Source organism: Coregonus lavaretus, assembly GCF_964263955.1.
Source record: "Coregonus lavaretus genome assembly, chromosome: 13".
NCBI lineage: Eukaryota > Metazoa > Chordata > Actinopteri > Salmoniformes > Salmonidae > Coregonus > Coregonus lavaretus.
This window is the reverse complement of record NC_140000.1, coordinates 140,424-160,069: the sequence shown is the minus strand read 5'-3', so window position 1 is coordinate 160,069 and position 19,646 is coordinate 140,424. Positions and strand designations below refer to the sequence as shown.

Below are 19,646 nucleotides of genomic sequence, written 5' to 3'. Positions count from 1 at the left end.
CAGGGTTTCAACTAGACAGTACACCTCTTCTACCATATGACAGGGTTTCAACTAGACAGTACACCTCTTCTACCATATGACAGGGTTTCAACTAGACAGTCCACCTCTTCTACCATGTGACAGGGTTTCAACCTTCTGTTGACAAGATGTGCCTAATCTTTGCTCATGCTATGAAGCTGCGGAAACAGTGTGGGTTTGGAAAACATCAGCAGTCTTAAAGGTCGGAGTAAAACCTACAATATTGCTTTAGGAAACAACACAAACCCCTGCAGTGTTAAAGAGAGAGAAAAACTCCCTTTAAAGAGGAGTTGGTCAAGAGAAAAATAAAACTACACTTGATTGCCTTTTCTCAGACTACGTAAACAACCCCTTTGTACTTCTATTGTGCTCCAAAGCGTAAGCCTGAACAGAACTGAACAGAGCAGAACTGAACAGAACTGGACAGAACAGAACTGAACAGAGCAGAACTGAACAGAACTGAACAGAGCAGAACTGAACAGAACTGAACAGAGCAGAACTGAACAGAACTGGACAGAACAGAACTGAACTGAACATCACCTGTCTTCAGTAAAACCCTCTGACTGATCACATACACATATTTATCAGATATTATTGCGGGTGTAGCGAAATGCTTGTGTTCCTAGCTCCAACAGTGTAGTAGTATCTAACAACTCACAACAATACACACAAATCTAAAAATCAAATAATGGAATTAAGAAATATATAAATATTAGGACGAGCAACGTCGGAGTGGCATTGACTAAAATACAGTAGAGTACAGTATATACATATGAAATGAGTAAAACAGTATGTAAACATGACCAGTGATTCCATGTCTATGTACTACCTGTCCATGAAACGTGACTACAATAAACCTTGGCAGATTAAACACAATAATACTTGAATGGAAACGGTTCTTCTTTGTGAGGATTGTTTAAATTGACCTTCCTATTACTTCAGGAGGCTGTATCGACTTTATGTTCTTGGGGAAATAAACATGTAGGCAACAATCCGCTATTGGTAGTTACAATGTATTTTTTCCCTTAGTTGAAACCTCTCCAAATAAGATGACAACAGATGTAGGCCTACATACACTATATCTTACCTGAACACCCTCAACCACTCATTTCATATGAACACTATTTTTATATGAGTTATGAGGTCACATTCCTGTCTCAATAAACTATCTTATAAAATCTGAATAAACATCATATAGGACTAACATACAGTGACTTACAATACCATACTGCAAGCCTACAACAAGGGGACTGTATCTCTACTGCAATCGTCTGTCACCCGTCCAAGTCGGGGAGGAAATAGATGAAATTATAAGATCATAAAAATACTTTGTTGACTTCTTTATTCGTGCCAAATTCTGAGAGGCAAAACAATGCTATAAAAGCAGTTGATGGGTGTAAAGCACGTGCATACAGGTTATAATAACACCGGGGCACTCACTGCATTCTCAGATTTAGTATATTGTTATGTTTATATTATTGTAGTGTAGTTAGGTAGGCTACACTCAATGAACACAAATGAAGGTAGTAAACTGAAGGCCAGAGGGGCCAGCCAATGGTAGGCTAGAACTGAAGGCCAGAGGGGCCAGCCAATGGTAGGCTAGAACTGAAGGCCTGAGGGGCCAGCCAATGGTAGGCTAGAACTGAAGGCCTGAGGGGCCAGCCAATGGTAGGCTAGAACTGAAGGCCTGAGGGGCCAGCCAATGGTAGGCTAGAACTGAAGGCCTGAGGGGCCAGCCAATGGTAGGCTAGAACTGAAGGCCAGAGGGGCCAGCCAATGGTAGGCTAGAACTGAAGGCCAGAGGGGCCAGCCAATGGTAGGCTAGAACTGAAGGCCAGAGGGGCCAGCCAATGGTAGGCTAGAACTGAAGGCCAGAGGGGCCAGCCAATGGTAGGCTAGAACTGAAGGCCTGAGGGGCCAGCCAATGGTAGGCTAGAACTGAAGGCCTGAGGGGCCAGCCAATGGTAGGCTAGAACTGAAGGCCTGAGGGGCCAGCCAATGGTAGGCTAGAACTACAGGCCTGAGGGGCCAGCCAATGGTAGGCTAGAACTGAAGGCCTGAGGGGTCAGCCAATGGTAGGCTAGAACTGAAGGCCTGAGGGGCCAGCCAATGGTAGGCTAGAACTGAAGGCCTGAGGGGCCAGCCAATGGTAGGCTAGAACTGAAGGCCAGAGGGGCCAGCCAATGGTAGGCTAGAACTGAAGGCCTGAGGGGCCAGCCAATGGTAGGCTAGAACTGAAGGCCTGAGGGGCCAGCCAATGGTAGGCTAGAACTGAAGGCCTGAGGGGCCAGCCAATGGTAGGCTAGAACTGAAGGCCTGAGGGGCCAGCCAATGGTAGGCTAGAACTGAAGGCCAGAGGGGCCAGCCAATGGTAGGCTAGAACTGAAGGCCAGAGGGGCCAGCCAATGGTAGGCTAGAACTGAAGGCCAGAGGGGCCAGCCAATGGTAGGCTAGAACTGAAGGCCAGAGGGGCCAGCCAATGGTAGGCTAGAACTGAAGGCCTGAGGGGCCAGCCAATGGTAGGCTAGAACTGAAGGCCTGAGGGGCCAGCCAATGGTAGGCTAGAACTGAAGGCCTGAGGGGCCAGCCAATGGTAGGCTAGAACTACAGGCCTGAGGGGCCAGCCAATGGTAGGCTAGAACTGAAGGCCTGAGGGGTCAGCCAATGGTAGGCTAGAACTGAAGGCCTGAGGGGCCAGCCAATGGTAGGCTAGAACTGAAGGCCTGAGGGGCCAGCCAATGGTAGGCTAGAACTGAAGGCCTGAGGGGCCAGCCAATGGTAGGCTAGAACTGAAGGCCTGAGGGGCCAGCCAATGGTAGGCTAGAACTGAAGGCCTGAGGGGCCAGCCAATGGTAGGTTAGTAGCCACACACCTAGGCCCTATTGGAAAGGTCTGTGATGCCCCACGGTATAAGCCTATGTCTGTCAATTACCTTTCTAACACACACACACACACACACCTAAACCATCTTATATGTTATAATATGATTTCAGAAGAGTCCAGCTTTATGAACTGCAGAGGTATTAGAATGTGATTTTTTTTTTTTATACAGTGCTGGTTTATCACTGGCCCTCAGGTTTATGGGTGGGTGGGGGGGGATGGATGAATAACATTGGGTTATACACACAGTCTATGTCCTACTACTTAGACCTGGAGGGGCTTACCTTCCCAAACACATTACTGTGAGCCTCTTGCTTTATTTTACTGCTAGTTGCCATGGTGACAGCTCCTACTACACCAAGCCTGAAGAATGAGCACCCGGTTTCCTCTCTAACTGGGGTACTCTACTCCTGCATCATCAGTCATCACCAGTACTGCTTCTGTCCTTAAACCAGTCAGAGTGGCTACAGGACAAGACGTGTGTATGTGTGTGTGTGTGTGTGTGTGTGTGTGTGTGTGTGTGTGTCTGCTCCTGCAGTGCCTGATGAATGTGTGTGTCTCTGAGCTTCTATTAATAGCCCTGTGTACAGCTGGAAGTGTCAGCCTGCCGGGATGAGAATGGCTTTTCTACAGCCAGAAACTCTCTCTACAGTCGGCAGCTCTTTATACAGCCAGCAGCTCTTTATACAGCCAGCAGCTCTTTATATAGCCAGCAGCTCTTTCTACAGCCAGCAGCTCTTTATACAGCCAGCAGCTCTTTCTATAGCCAGCAGCTCTTTATACAGCCAGCAGCTCTTTATACAGCCAGCAGCTCTCTCTACAGAAAGCAGCTCTTTATAAAGCCAGCAGCTCTTTATACAGCCAGCAGCTCTTTCTACAGCCAGCAGCTCTTTCTACAGCCAGCAGCTCTTTATACAGCCAGCAGCTCTTTATATAGCCAGCAGCTCTTTATACAGCCAGCAGCTCTTTCTACAGCCAGCAGCTCTTTCTACAGCCAACATCTCTTTATACAGCCAGCAGCTCTTTATATAGCCAGCAGCTCTTTATATAGCCAGCAGCTCTTTATACAGCCAGCAGCTCTTTCTACAGCCAGCAGCTCTTTATACAGCCAGCAGCTCTTTATACAGCCAGCAGCTCTTTCATATAGCCAGCAGCTCTTTCTACAGCCAGCAGCTCTTTATACAGCCAGCAGCTCTTTCATATAGCCAGCAGCTCTTTCTACAGCCAGCAGCTCTTTATACAGCCAGCAGCTATTTCTACAGCCAGCAGCTCTTTATATAGCCAGCAGCTCTTTATACAGCCAGCAGCTCTTTATACACACTTACACATACTTATACACACGCACAAGCACACACACACACACACACACACACACACACACACACACACACACACACACAAAATTGGGCTGGGAATTGCCAGGGACCTCACGATACGATATTATCACGATACTCAGGTGCCGATACGATATGTATTACGATCCTCACGATTCTATATGTATTGCGATTCAATACTGTGATTTTATTGCGATTAGATGTTCCAAACATATTGCTCACCATATGTCTGCTGCAGAGGGACAAGAGAGAGCCATGAGAAAACGAGTTTTGATCAGTCATGGAAATAAAAGTGCTGAAAACAAACTGGCTCCCTATTTAAAAAGAAGATGGAGAACAAGCTATGAAGGAAAAATACTGGAGTTTTGGTGCAGGTCCAGCCAACTAGAGCAAAAATAATATTGCGATATTGTCAAAATGATAAAATACAATATATCATAAACATTTATATCCCGATATGTAGCTGTATCAATTTTTTCCCCCATCACTAGTTCACTGTATGAGTAAGTGTAGCCTACTGATGCCAGATGTGGTGTGTGTGTGTGTGTTTGATCAGTGGTAGGCAGGGTGGAGAGGGCCGTGTGGGCAGAGTGAGGGCGGTGTCACGGCTTCAAACAGCAGCCTGAGGGATTTACAACCCACAGGATTAACCACCTGACCCCTTCATCTTCCCCTCCCCTGCTCGCCCTCAACCAACATGGCCTCCACTGCACCAGCAGACAGACCTGGTCCAAATAATTCAAGCAGGCTGCCCAAGAAAGCATTAGCCATAGTACTTCAAGGAGCCAATAATCACTGTGTGGTAGGCTGCTGATAGGCTAACACTAGTCTTTCTATAATCTCTACTCTGAGGACCTGAAACATTCCATAGCCAACTACCCCCACCCCCTATAAACAAAGGCAAAAGCCCTCTGAAGATCAGGGGTTATGAGGTTATGCCCCTTCCCCTGTCAGCCAGTGAGCTCAGGTGCTTGGGCTTTTGGCTAAACTGGTGGGACTCCCAGGGCTTTAAAACAGAATGACCCCTGAACCAGTAGGGAATGGGAACAAGACGATAATTACCACATGTTGTAGTGCAGTATGCTAACTATATACTAATAATTACCACATGTTGTAGTGCAGTATGCTAACTATAGACTAATAATTACCACATGTTGTAGTGCAGTATGCTAAGTATAGACTAATAATTACCACAATGTTGTAGTGCAGTATGCTATCTATAGACTAATAATTACCACATGTTGTAGTGCAGTATGCTAACTATAGACTTATAATTACCACATGTTGTAGTGCAGTATGCTAACTATAGACTAATAATTACCACATGTTGTAGTGCAGTATGCTAACTATAGACTTATAATTACCACATGTTGTAGTGCAGTATGCTAACTATAGACTAATAATTACCACATGTTGTAGTGCAGTATGCTAACTATAGACTAATAATTACCACATGTTGTAGTGCAGTATGCTAACTATAGACTTATAATTACCACATGTTGTAGTGCAGTATGCTAACTATAGACTTATAATTACCACATGTTGTAGTGCAGTATGCTAACTATAGACTTATAATTACCACATGTTGTAGTGCAGTATGCTAACTATAGACTAATAAATCCACCTCAGCCAGGATGTTCAACTTCACACATGATTCCATCACAGGATGTTCAGCATGACCAACAGGACAACAGAACAGTAGAACACACTTCCTAATTCCACTGATTCTGCTCCCATTGTCTATGGGGCTGTATGAGTGCCTATGTCAAAGACCTCTGCACCTCATACCCCCACAGCTTCCCCTCTCCCCTCACCCCCCCATCCCCTCACCCCTGGACGGATACATGGTCTTACCTCGTGTGCTGGTGGCCAGGTCAGCCACTTTCTGAAAGGCATCCAGGAACGCTGCAGCTGCAACCACCGTTGCCCTGAAAACAGAAACAGAAGCAGAACCCAGCTGGTCACGCTTTGGCCCTCATTTAAACTACCCTTAACTGAACTGAACACACATGTACCGACCGACCGGGCACATGATTAGCCATGGGGTAGGGTCCCAAATGGCACCCTATTCCCTATGGTGCAGTACTATACAAAAGTAGTACACTTTAGGGAATGGGGTGCCATTTAGGACGTAAATATGGTTGGACCTGGTTCAAGCAGTTAGCTATCTCTATCTGAGATCGACTGTTGTTTCAAGGGAAATGGGCAGGGGTTGCTAGTTATTATAGTGTTATTAGACCTATACTGTTAGCTGACGTTCATTCACAACAAGACAATAAGAATGTGTTTCCTTTGTGTCTGTCTGGCCACGGGTCTCACTTTAACATCTCGATTAATGGCCCTTAATGACCATGATAACAGGCATAGATCGGCCTACAGCATTTCTTCATAGTAGAACTATCAGTCTGAATGGCTAAGCTGTTGAAATGCTTGGAATGTCTTGTCTGGCTTTCAGTGTGTGGAAAGGACCCGTCCGAAATCTTTGTAGCTCATCAGAGTCAAGTGCTTTGACTGCTGAGGTGCGTCACGTGATTAAGATCTCAGGGTTAGGGTTAGTGAGACGTAGGCAGGGCTGTTAACTAGTCTTGGATCTCAGCAGTAGTTTCTATGTGACACACACAAACCATTGTTAACTGGTCTTGGATTTCATCTACATGGGATGGGAGTACTATCAGTCTCCAGGCTACGTGACACAAACAAAACCAGAAACCGTAGACTATCCAAACACACTACAGACGGAACACAGAACACACCTCTGGAACGCTGAGAACAATGACAGTAGTCAGAGTGACAGCAGGTGACGTAGAGACGTAAACACAAGTGTCTGTCAGACCAGTAAGGCATGCCCAGGGCTTAGCTGGTGATAGGACTGACAGTAGGTGAAGCAGATCTAAACATTGTTTCTGCGTGCCATCTTAGCATGCCAAGGACTTATGCAGCTCTCTTTGGTCAAAAACATACGTTCAGTACAACTGTGTACCAAATGGCAACCGATCCCCTACATGGTCCACTTCTTTTGACCAGGGCCTACACTAGATCTGTGTGGTTGGACAACATAGTCTACAGTACAGGTCACACAGAGGCCATGGAGAAGTGGCAATATTGACTGTCCTGTTACAGGATGTACGTCCCAAATGTCACCCTATTCCCTATATAGTGCACTACTCTTATGGGCTCTGGTCAAAAGTAGTGCACTATATATGGAATAGGGTGCCATTTGGGACGTACAGTCTGTCCCAGAACAACAGAATTCTTTATCAACTTAAAAGTTATACGTCTGAAGTCAAATGACTAACATACGTTTGACAATGAATGAACAATACTGTCCTTATCAACCTGTAATGATATTACAACAGACTGTGCTGTAGAGAGCTGGAGCTAACCACTAGACACAAGGGTGTGTTGCTAGTCTCTGGCGGAAAAATACACACACACACACCCGCCCGCCGGCCCGCCCACGCACACACACACACGCACAAGCACACACAGAAAGACATACAGACACACACTCTCCACTCCACACACACATTCCACTCTATTTAAAGGGAGAGGAGATCCACTACAGGGGAAACCTCTGGTTGTGTTTGCCTCTGTTGGATACTACTGTGCATTGTTCAGTGTTCACAGCTATGTTGTTCAGAAAACACCTGCAACAAATCTCCACCAAAGACTGAGTCGACAAATTACTTCCATCACCTGGGCCTACATAACTCCCCTCCCCTGGTAAGTACTGGTCCTACATAACTCCCCTCCCCTGGTAGGTACTGGTCCTACATAACTCCCCTCTCCTGGTAGGTACCGGTCCTCTAGCTCCCCTCCCCTGGTAGGTACTGGTCCTACATAACTCCCCTCCCCTGGTAGGTACTGGTCCTACATAACTCCCCTCCCCTGGTAAGTACTGGTCCTACATAACTCCCCTCCACTGGTAGGTACTGGTCCTACATAACTCCCCTCCCCTGGTAGGTACTGGTCCTACATAACTCCCCTCCCCTGGTAGGTACTGGTCCTACATAACTCCCCTCCCCTGGTAGGTACTGGTCCTACATAACTCCCCTCCCCTGGTAGGTACTGGTCCTACATAACTCCCCTCCCCTGGTAGGTACTGGTCCTCTAACTCCCCTCCCCTGGTAGGTACTGGTCCTACATAACTCCCCTCCCCTGGTAGGTACTGGTCCTACATAACTCCCCTCCCCTGGTAAGTACTGGTCCTACATAACTCCCCTCCCCTGGTAGGTACTGGTCCTCTAACTCCCCTCCACTGGTAGGTACTGGTCCTACATAACTCCCCTCCCCTGGTAGGTACTGGTCCTACATAACTCCCCTCCCCTGGTAGGTACTGGTCCTACATAACTCCCCTCCCCTGGTAGGTACTGGTCCTACATAACTCCCCTCCCCTGGTAGGTACTGGTCCTCTAACTCCCCTCCCCTGGTAGGTACTGGTCCTACATAGCTCCCCTCCCCTGGTAGGTACTGGTCCTACATAACTCCCCTCCCCTGGTAGGTACTGGTCCTCTAACTCCCCTCCCCTGGTAGGTACTGGTCCTACATAACTCCCCTCCCCTGGTAGGTACTGGTCCTCTAACTCCCCTCCCCTGGTAGGTACTGGTCCTCTAACTCCCCTCCCCTGGTAGGTACTGGTCCTACATAACTCCCCTCCCCTGGTAGGTACTGGTCCTCTAACTCCCCTCCACTGGTAGGTACTGGTCCTACATAACTCCCCTCCCCTGGTAGGTACTGGTCCTACATAACTCCCCTCCCCTGGTAGGTACTGGTCCTACATAACTCCCCTCCCCTGGTAGGTACTGGTCCTACATAACTCCCCTCCCCTGGTAGGTACTGGTCCTCTAACTCCCCTCCCCTGGTAGGTACTGGTCCTACATAACTCCCCTCCCCTGGTAGGTACTGGTCCTCTAACTCCCCTCCCCTGGTAGGTACTGGTCCTACATAACTCCCCTCCCCTGGTAGGTACTGGTCCTACATAACTCCCCTCCCCTGGTAGGTACTGGTCCTACATAACTCCCCTCCCCTGGTAGGTACTGGTCCTACATAACTCCCCTCCCCTGGTAGGTACTGGTCCTACATAACTCCCCTCCCCTGGTAGGTACTGGTCCTCTAACTCCCCTCCCCTGGTAGGTACTGGTCCTACATAACTCCCCTCCCCTGGTAGGTACTGGTCCTACATAACTCCCCTCCCCTGGTAGGTACTGGTCCTACATAGCTCCCCTCCCCTGGTAGGTACTGGTCCTACATAACTCCCCTCCCCTGGTAGGTACTGGTCCTCTAACTCCCCTCCCCTGGTAGGTACTGGTCCTACATAACTCCCCTCCCCTGGTAGGTACTGGTCCTACATAACTCCCCTCCCCTGGTAGGTACTGGTCCTCTAACTCCCCTCCCCTGGTAGGTACTGGTCCTACATAACTCCCCTCCCCTGGTAGGTACTGGTCCTACATAACTCCCCTCCCCTGGTAGGTACTGGTCCTACATAGCTCCCCTCCCCTGGTAGGTACTGGTCCTACATAACTCCCCTCCCCTGGTAGGTACTGGTCCTCTAACTCCCCTCCCCTGGTAGGTACTGGTCCTACATAACTCCCCTCCCCTGGTAGGTACTGGTCCTCTAACTCCCCTCCCCTGGTAGGTACTGGTCCTACATAACTCCCCTCCCCTGGTAGGTACTGGTCCTCTAACTCCCCTCCCCTGGTAGGTACTGGTCCTCTAACTCCCCTCCCCTGGTAGGTACTGGTCCTACATAACTCCCCTCCCCTGGTAGGTACTGGTCCTACATAACTCCCCTCCCCTGGTAGGTACTGCAGCGGTAGGCAGCCTGACAATGAAACATTACATTTCCCTCTTCTCTCAATTTTTGTCCTACTTCAAGTATCTACAAGTAGCCTAAACTCTGCATGGCACCGAAAGTCTATGTCCCAGATGGCACCCTATTCCCTTTATTGTGCACTACTTTTAACCAGAGCCCTATAGAGTCTCTTGTCAAAAGTAGTGCACTATATAGGGAATAGGGTGTGCCATTTGGGACACACTCCAATTCTCCATGGCTCTTTTCTCAGAAGTAACAGTAATGTCTTCTTCACTACTTGCTGTGCTGTCAGTCTTCTTTTAGCATCTGGATAACCAACCAGAAATAAAGGGTGAGTCCCAAATGGCACCCTATTCCCTATGCGGCTCTGGTTAGAGGTCCCGTGTAGCTCAGTTGGTAGAGCATGGCGCTTGCAACGCCAGGGTTGTGGGTTCGATTCCCACGGGGGCCAGTATGAAAATTATTTTGGGGGAAAAATGTATGCACTCACTAACTGTAAGTCGCTCTGGATAAGAGCGTCTGCTAAAATGACTAAAGAAAAAAAAGAGGTAGTGCACTATAAAAGGAATAGGGTGTCATTTGGGACACACATTACATTTGAACCCCAAATACGGAATGATATGCTATTTAAGCCCAGCCTGATCCAAGTTCAATGTTTAGCTGAACATGGATATGAAAACTAGGGAGGAACGGGCTGAAAGTCTGAAATGGACTGTGGGATCTCTGATCTATCTAGGAAAGGACAGGCATGTTAGAGTAAGGCTGCAACCCAAATAACACCCTATTCCCTATTTAGTCCTTTACTTTCCACCAGGACCCATTGGGCTCTGGTCAAAAGTAGGGAATAGTGTGTAATTTGGGACGCAACCATATTGTGATTAGATAGTAATACACACCGACCAACATTTTCTGAAACATTATGTTGGGTGAAGTTGTAAAAACCAGTTGTGGGAAGAAAATACCATATTTTGCCACAAAAAGCAACGGATGGCTTAAAAACTATAATTAGATAACTTCCTAGAAGGCAGTGTGGAAGAGGAGAGCTAAATTACAGAGCACTTAACCCTACCCTAACATCATTACAGAGTCAGACATGCATGCTGCCATTCAGCCTGCCCTCCAATTCTACCCAGCAGAGATCACCAGAGGTGGGTAGAGGTAGTAGCTAGACTGGGTGGGGGTTTTAGTGGGACATCGCAGCCCTCAAACCAACAGACTCAGAGAGGACAATGGAGCAGAACTAGACCCTAAACTGTTTCTTATTTTCCTTATAGAGACATCCATCCTGTTGTTATTATTTTTTGTACTTTTACCCCTTTTTTGTGATATCCAATTGGTAGTTACAGTCTTGTCCTATCACGGCAACTCCCCTACGGACTCAGGAGAGGCGATGGTCGAGAGCCTCTGAAACACGACCCTGCCAAGCCGCACTGCTTGCTTAACCCGGAAGCCAGCCGCACCAATGTGTTGGAGGAAACACCATCAAGCTGGTGACCGAAGACGGCTTGCAGGCGCCCAGCCCGCCACAAGGAGTCGCTAGAGCGCAATGGGACAAGGAAATCCCGGCCGGCCAAACCCTCCCCTAACCCGGACGACGCCAATTGTGCGCCGCCTCATGGGTCTCCCCGTCACGGCCGGCTTTGACACAGCCTGGGATCGAACCCGGGTCTGTAGTGATGCCTCAAGCACTGCGATGCAGTGCCTTAGACCGCTGCGCCACTCGGGAGGACATCCATCCTGTTACAGCCACAGCTTCCCTACAATTCCACCCAGACACAGCAAAGATCACAGAGACCTGCACTTCAGTGGCTGGTATGGGGGTTAGGGGGTTTAGGCCTAGGTGGGACAATCCTTCAGCAACCCCTCAGCACTCAGACTAACAGACTCAGCACAGAGAACAATGGAGTAGAACTAGGCCTAGACCCTACACTATTAGTAACTACACTGTAGTTCAACCACAGCTGCCCTACACTATTAGTAACTACACTGTAGTTCAACCACAGCTGCCCTACACTATTAGTAACTACACTGTAGTTCAACCACAGCTGCCCTACACTATTAGTAACTACACTGTAGTTCAACCCCAGCTGCCCTACACTATTAGTAACTACACTGTAGTTCAACCACAGATGCCCTACACTATTAGTAACTACACTGTAGTTCAACCACAGCTGCCCTACACTATTAGTAACTACACTGTAGTTCAACCACAGCTGCCCTACACTATTAGTAACTACACTGTAGTTCAACCACAGCTGCCCTACACTATTAGTAACTACACTGTAGTTCAACCACAGCTGCCCTACACTATTAGTAACTACACTGTAGTTCAACCACAGCTGCCCTACACTATTAGTAACTACACTGTAGTTCAACCACAGCTGCCCTACACTATTAGTAACTACACTGTAGTTCAACCACAGCTGCCCTACACTATTAGTATCTACACTGTTGTTCAACCACAGCTGCCCTACACTATTAGTAACTACACTGTAGTTCAACCACAGATGCCCTACACTATTAGCAACTACAATGTAGTTCAACCACAGCTGCCCTACACTATTAGTAACTACAATGTAGTTCAACCACAGCTGCCCTACACTATTAGTAACTACACTGTAGTTCAACCACAGCTGCCCTACACTATTAGTGGTCCTCTGTAGCTCAGCTGGTAGAGCACGGCGCTTGTAACGCCAAGGTAGTGGGTTCGATCCCCGGGACCACCCATACACAAAAAATGTATGCACGCATGACTGTAAGTCGCTTTGGATAAAAGCGTCTGCTAAATGGCATATTATATTATTATTATTAGTAACTACAATGTAGTTCAACCACAGCTGCCCTACACTATTAGTAACTACAATGTAGTTCAACCACAGCTGCCCTACACTATTAGTAACTACAATGTAGTTCAACCACAGCTGCCCTACAATTCCACCCGGTACAGATCTCAGATAGGTGGGTAGAGGTTGGGGATTAGGGGGGTGGAGCCAATAATGATGGACAGTTGGAAACATCTCTTTTTTCTAGGACTTTCTCCTACAGCATGATACTTATTGGACAGCTCATGTTCTTTAGGCCTAACCCTTTTGGGCCAAGTCTGACTATACAAAACCAATTCAAAATGTGCATGGTCCTGACCTTGTTCTTGTTAAGGGTCTACCTGTGATAATAATGAGATGGTCCTGACTGTGTTCTTGTTAAGGGTATACCTGTGATAATAATAATAATAATAATAATAATAATAATAATAATAATTATTATAATAATGAGGACTCACCTGAGTTGACACTGTAGTTTCCCAGCCTTGCTGATAAAGTCTTCCCAGATGGGGTAGCTGCTCTGTGGAAACAAACACAAAGTACAGGAACATCAGAACATCTTGTTTTCCCAGAGCACAACATCTGTACAGGAACATCAGAACATCTTGTTTTCCCAGAGCACAACATCTGTACAGGAACATCAGAACATCTTGTTTTCCCAGAGCACAACATCTGTCAGAAACAAACACTTGTTTGTTTTTTTAACCTTTATTTTACCAGGTAGTCCCATTGAGGTCAAAATACCTATTTTCCAAGGGAGACCTGATAATCAAAGTGATGATGGACTATAAAGTGTCAGGCCTAACCTATTAGACTTGATATCGAGTCTGTTTTGTGAACACACAGTAATGGGCCCAGTAGTGTAATACTGAGACTATGCTGCTATCTGGGAGACTGAGGAGAAGGTAAGTAAGGATACTGCGACTATGCTGCTATCTGGGAGACTGAGGAGAAGGTAAGTAAGGATACTGAGACTATGCTGCCATCTGGGAGACTGAGGAGAAGTTAAGTAAGGATACTGAGACTATGCTGCTATCTGGGAGACTGAGGAGAAGTTAAGTAAGGATACTGAGACTATGCTGCTATCTGGGAGACTGAGGAGAAGGTGAGTAAGGATACTGAGACTATGCTGCTATCTGGGAGACTGAGGAGAAGGTAAGTAAGGATACTGAGACTATGCTGCTATCTGGGAGACTGAGGAGAAGGTGAGTAAGGATACTGAGAATATGCTGCTATCTGGGAGACTGAGGAGAAGGTAAGTAAGGATACTGAGAATATGCTGCTATCTGGGAGACTGAGGAGAAGGTGAGTAAGGATACTGAGAATATGCTGCCATCTGGGAGACTGAGGAGAAGTTAAGTAAGGATGATGTGTCTGACATTGATTTGTAGCATTAGTGACCTTAGGAATGTCACCCTGTGCAACACTATACCTCCATAGAGAGAGAGGAGAGAGAAAGAGAGAGACACACACACACAAACACACACAGCTCCTTTGCATCAGCAACTGATTAATATTTCAAGAGCCTTGAAGGCAGAGACCCCCTGCTGAACAATAACCTAGATACCCACAGCAACAATAGGTTCAGAGGTGAAAAATATAGATTGTATAGCATAACACCGCATTTGACATTTGAAGAAAACATTGCCTCATCAATGTATAACTCCATTCTAGTATTTTTGTTTGACCCAATACACTTCAGTCAATAAGCTTCATAGCTCGCAGTTTGGCCAGAAGAGCAAGCAGCTAGCCATGACATGATGATGCATGCCTTGTCAATATCTGGAGCAACTGTCAAAAAAACTGACAGCCAGGTAACGTTATCTACTTAGCTAGCTAGCTAACCTTAGTGGCCATTCCTACAGAACAGGTTACTGAATGAGTTAATATGGAGTTAGATAAGTAGCTAATAGCTATCTATCTAGGTTAAGTACACTGTTATAAACACAATTATTCAGAACTGATAGGTTTGACTTACTTTCATGTCGCCTATCACACTTTGGAAAAGTCCCCCCAGCGCACTACATTCTTTCTCAATAACAGCCTCCATTTTTCTGGACAACTGAGTGCTGGTCAGTCTGACGGTCAAGCTGGGCAGCTTCTGAAGAGTTGAAAGAAACCTCGGCTATTTGAATACAAAACCTCGGCTATTTAATACAAATAATCAATCCTTTTCGCTTTAGTTAACTATTCCCCGAACGAGTGAAACAACCTTGACTTGATGCAGAAAATAAAATAATAAACCCGCTCCAGCCTGTAGCTTGATCCGCTCAGTCCAACGCTCTCGGACAAGAGGTGAGACCGAGTGAAGAATAGTCTCCGACAAGATTTAAAACCCAATCGCTTCTCCACTCACGGTCCATGGTTCCCCAAATGACACCATCCCGAAACATATTTAATACAACATGTATAGTTATAGATCCGATAGGCTCTGGATATTCAACGTAAACAACAAAATGATCTACACAAGCAAATTCCAGAATATCAAAGCATTACAACGCAATTTCAACTGATAGAGTCCGGAGACTAGGAGAATATCTCAATATGGAAATAGTCCTCGCGTCCTCTCTGCTCGCTCCTTCTCTCCTTCTCAAAACCCATTGGAGGAGGATATCAGAGGGGCGGGACTTATGGCTTTCTCATCCAATGGGTTTTGAGAAAGAGACGAGGAGAGCGCAGAGAGGACGCGAGGAGTATACTGTCTTCAGAGCGTGTCCCCGAATAGCGAAATGCCCCGCCTTCTGAATTTGACGAGTGTGTTGGCTTCTTGCCTTTTGCTCGAGATAGAAATCAGTCAGAAGTACCTTTTATAAACTATCTTTCTCAACTCATCATAACTGCTATTTAAAACGGGAGAGAAAATTGGATCCGATTTAGCAACAAAATTGTTCATGGAAATCTAAAAAACACTATATACACACTCACTCACACACACTAACTACACTGACACTCTCACACTAATCCACACACATTCACTTACACTACTGTTCAAAACAACTGGGAACTCTGAAAAATACGAGTTCAAATCATGACGTCAGTGATTTTCAGGTTGGAAAGTCGGAGCTCTAGAAAGAGGTCCAGTTCCCGAGTTGGAATTCCGAGTTGGATGACCGTTCAAATCGATTTTTCCCCGTCGGAGCTCGTTTTTTCCCCGAGTTCCCAGTTGTTTTAAACGCACTGAAGTCTGAGGTCGGAGATTTCCGAGTTCCCATTTCCGAGTTTCCAGTTGTTTTGAACACGGCATACATAGGCACACACATATACACACATATACACACACGCACACACCACGCACACACACAACACACACGTACACACGCAAACACGCACACACTCATCATATGCTGCTGCGACGCTGTTCTTTATTCGTATTCATATCTATCCTGATGCTTAGTCACCTCACAGTTTACCAGATGTTATAGCGGGTGCAGCGAAATGCTTATGTTACAAGGTCCTAACAATTCAGTAAAATGTCAAACAAGTACAAAAATAATCACTTCTTATTTTTTTATTAAGTGACTATCGTACCCCTGCACATTGATCTGGTACTGGTACTCCCTGTATATAGCTATTGGCCCTGCACATTGATCTGGTACTGGGACTCCCTGTATATAGCTATTACCCCTGCACAGTGATCTGGTACTGGTACTCCCTGTATATAGCTATTACCTCTGCACATTGATCTGGTACTGGTACTCCCTGTATATAGCTATTACCCCTGCACATTGATCTGGTACTGGTACTCCCTGTATATAGCTATTACCTCTGCACATTGATCTGGTACTGGTACTCCCTGTATATAGCTATTACCCCTGCACAGTGATCTGGTACTGGTACTCCCTGTATATAGCTATTACCTCTGCACATTGATCTGGTACTGGTACTCCCTGTATATAGCTATTACCTCTGCACATTGATCTGGGACTGGTACTCCCTGTATATAGCTATTACCCCTGCACATTGATCTGGGACTGGTACTCCCTGTATATAGCTATTACCCCTGCACATTGATCTGGGACTGGTACTCCCTGTATATAGCTATTACCCCTGCACAGTGATCTGGTACTGGTACTCCCTGTATATAGCTTCACTCTTGTGTATTTTATTCCTCTTCGTCTTGTGTTAATAGTCTTATTTTTTCTTTGTGTTATTTTGTTTAACTCTGCATCATTGGGAAGGGCTCTTAAGTAAGCATTTCACGGTAACGTCTAAACCCGTTGTATTCGGCGCATGTGACAAATACTATTTTATTTTCTAAAACCTGATTATGACTTGAGCAAAATTTAGAGACGAGGGCAACAACATGAACAACCGTGAGGTCTTGAGCGAGCGCTCATTGCTTAGATTTGAAGGGGTCTAGTTACATCTAGTGGCCAACACATGCATAGCAAGTGAGGTGGTTTATGGAAACACAATTTCACCTGTATTTGGAAAACAATATAAAAGTGGGAAAAAGTACAAATGTGTAGGAGTTGGGGAAAAAATCAGGACAAACATTTAGCAAGGCATGAGGTTTCCCCAAGACTAATGGTTTGTCTGGATTGGCTAATTTCAGACAAATAAAACTAGTGCTTGTCTCCCTTCACCAGGAGATGTCTCCCTAGCCCTTGAAAATGGGCTAGTCACTTGTGCAATCTGTGATCCTTGGGACGTCATACCCTAAACCCTAACCTTAACCCATACCCTACCCTTACTTAACCTTAACCATAACCTTTGGTATTTGGTGTTTTATTAGGATCCCCATTAGCTGTTGAGAAAGCAACAGCTACTCTTCCTTGGGTCCACACAGAACATGAAACATGACATAATACAGAACATTAATAGACAAGAACAGTTCAAGGACAGAACTACATCAAAATGTACATTGAAAATCCAATGATATTGGAGTCAAACTAAACAGGCCGTCTATTAGACTGAACAGGTGGCGTAGACCTATTCATGGAAAGCAGAAGCAGTTAGCTTGTCTGTCTAGACTGAGACAGATAGCAGGCTGTTGAAAGAGAGTGTGAGGTAACAGGGCTACCCTAACCAAACTAACAGACCTCACACAAATGGAACCCTATTCCCTCCCCATATAGTGCACTACTTTGGACCAGAGTAGTGCACTAAATAGAGAATAGGTCGCAATTTGGGACGTAGACAAAGGCCTTGGATAGTTATTCATATGGATGAGCTATTTGAGTTATACATGCCAGGTGAAGTTGTGTTGAGTTTTGTTGTGTTGAGTTGAGTTGTGTTGAGTGTTTAATGGAGTGGTGTTATATTGTGTTATATCGTGTAAGCCAGATGTGCATAACAGTGAGCCTGTGTGTCATACCACTCTCTTTTCTTGGATAAAGGTTGGGATCCCTACTCTTCATTCACGGAGGGCTGTAACTGCTGTGTGCCTGAGACAGCATTCCAAATGACACCGTACTACCTTTATGGTGGAGCACTACTGTTCACCAGGGACCATTTTATGTACCGTCTGACTCACCATCACTGAAGAAGAGAAAATCCCCTACAGACAGACAGACAGGCAGGCAGGCAGCCAGGCAGCCAGGCAGACAGACAGACAGACAGACAGGTAGCTGTAGCTGTCAACAAACAAATGAACAATTCATGGCCACCTCAACACCATCTGTTCTCATTATCATGTTAATACTCTGTTGTAAAACATAGCATGAGGTAGGTAGCTAGTCCTCCTCTAGGGAGGTAGCTGGTCCTCCTCTAGGGAGGTAGCTGGTCCTCCTCCAGGGGGTAGCTGGTCTTCCTCTAGGGGGTAGCTAGTCCTCCTCTAGGGAGGTAGCTGGTCCTCCTCTAGGGGGTAGCTGGTCCTCCTCTAGGGAGGTAGCTGGTCTTCCTCTAGGGGGTAGCTAGTCTTCCTCTAGGGAGGTAGCTGGTCTTCCTCTAGGGAGGTAGCTGGTCCTCCTCTAGGGGGTAGCTGGTCTTCCTCTGGGGGTAGCTAGTCCTCCTCTAGGGAGGTAGCTGGTCCTCCTCTAGGGAGGTAGCTGGTCTTCCTCTAGGGAGGTAGCTGGTCCTCCTCTAGGGGGTAGCTGGTCTTCCTCTAGGGGGTAGCTAGTCCTCCTCTAGGGGGTAGCTAGTCCTCCTCTAGGGAGGTAGCTGGTCCTCCTCTAGGAAGGTAGCTGGTCTTCCTCTAGGGAGGTAGCTGGTCCTCCTCTAGGGGGTAGCTGGTCTTCCTCTAGGGGGTAGCTAGTCCTCCTCTAGGGGGTAGCTAGTCCTCCTCTAGGGAGGTAGCTGGTCTTCCTCTAGGGAAGTAGCTGGTCCTCCTCTAGGGGGTAGCTAGTCCTCCTCTAGGGGCTAGCTAGTCCTCCTCTAGGGGGTAGCTGGTCTTCCTCTAGGGAGGTAGCTGGTCCTCCTCTAGGGGGTAGCTGGTCGTCCTCTAGGGGATAGCTAGTCCTCCTCTAGGGGGTAGCTAGTCCTCCTCTAGGGAGGTAGCTGGTCCTCCTCTAGGAAGGTAGCTGGTCTTCCTCTAGGGAGGTAGCTGGTCATCCTCTAGGGAGGAAGCTGGTCTTCCTCTAGGGAGGTAGCAGGTCCTCCTCCAGGGGGTAGCTGGTCTCCCTCTAGGGAGGTAGCTGGTCCTCCTCTAGGGAGGTAGCTGGTCCTCCTCTAGGGAGGTAGCTGGTCTTCCTCTAGGGAGGTAGCTGGTCCTCCTCTAGGGAGGTAGCTGGTCCTCCTCTAGTGAGGTAGCTGGTCCTCCTCTAGGGGGTAGCTGGTCCTCCTCTAGGGAGGTAGCTGGTCCTCCTCTAGGGAGGTAGCTGGTCTTCCTCTAGGGAGGTA

The 19,646-nt window shown here is 46.8% G+C and overlaps 1 protein-coding gene across 5 annotated transcripts in view; it reads right to left on the bottom strand.

Annotated features, from left to right (window-relative positions):
- The window catches only part of LOC311140397 (protein MTSS 1-like), an 88,895-nt gene extending 73,484 nt beyond the window's left edge, over nt 1-15,411 (bottom strand). For all 5 annotated transcript variants that reach the window (XR_014614142.1, XM_084175433.1, XM_084175435.1 and 2 more), the window contains exons 1-3: nt 14,845-15,411; nt 13,325-13,386; nt 6,087-6,160 (exon numbers count right to left, since the gene is read on the bottom strand). Coding sequence is in view for 4 of the 5 variants with exons in the window: in XM_084175433.1 (XP_084031559.1) it covers nt 6,087-6,160; nt 13,325-13,386; nt 14,845-14,916 (208 nt within the window). In the remaining variant the exon portion in view is untranslated. The remainder of the gene's footprint in view (nt 1-6,086; nt 6,161-13,324; nt 13,387-14,844) is intronic.
- Between the last annotated feature and the right edge of the window lie 4,235 nt (nt 15,412-19,646).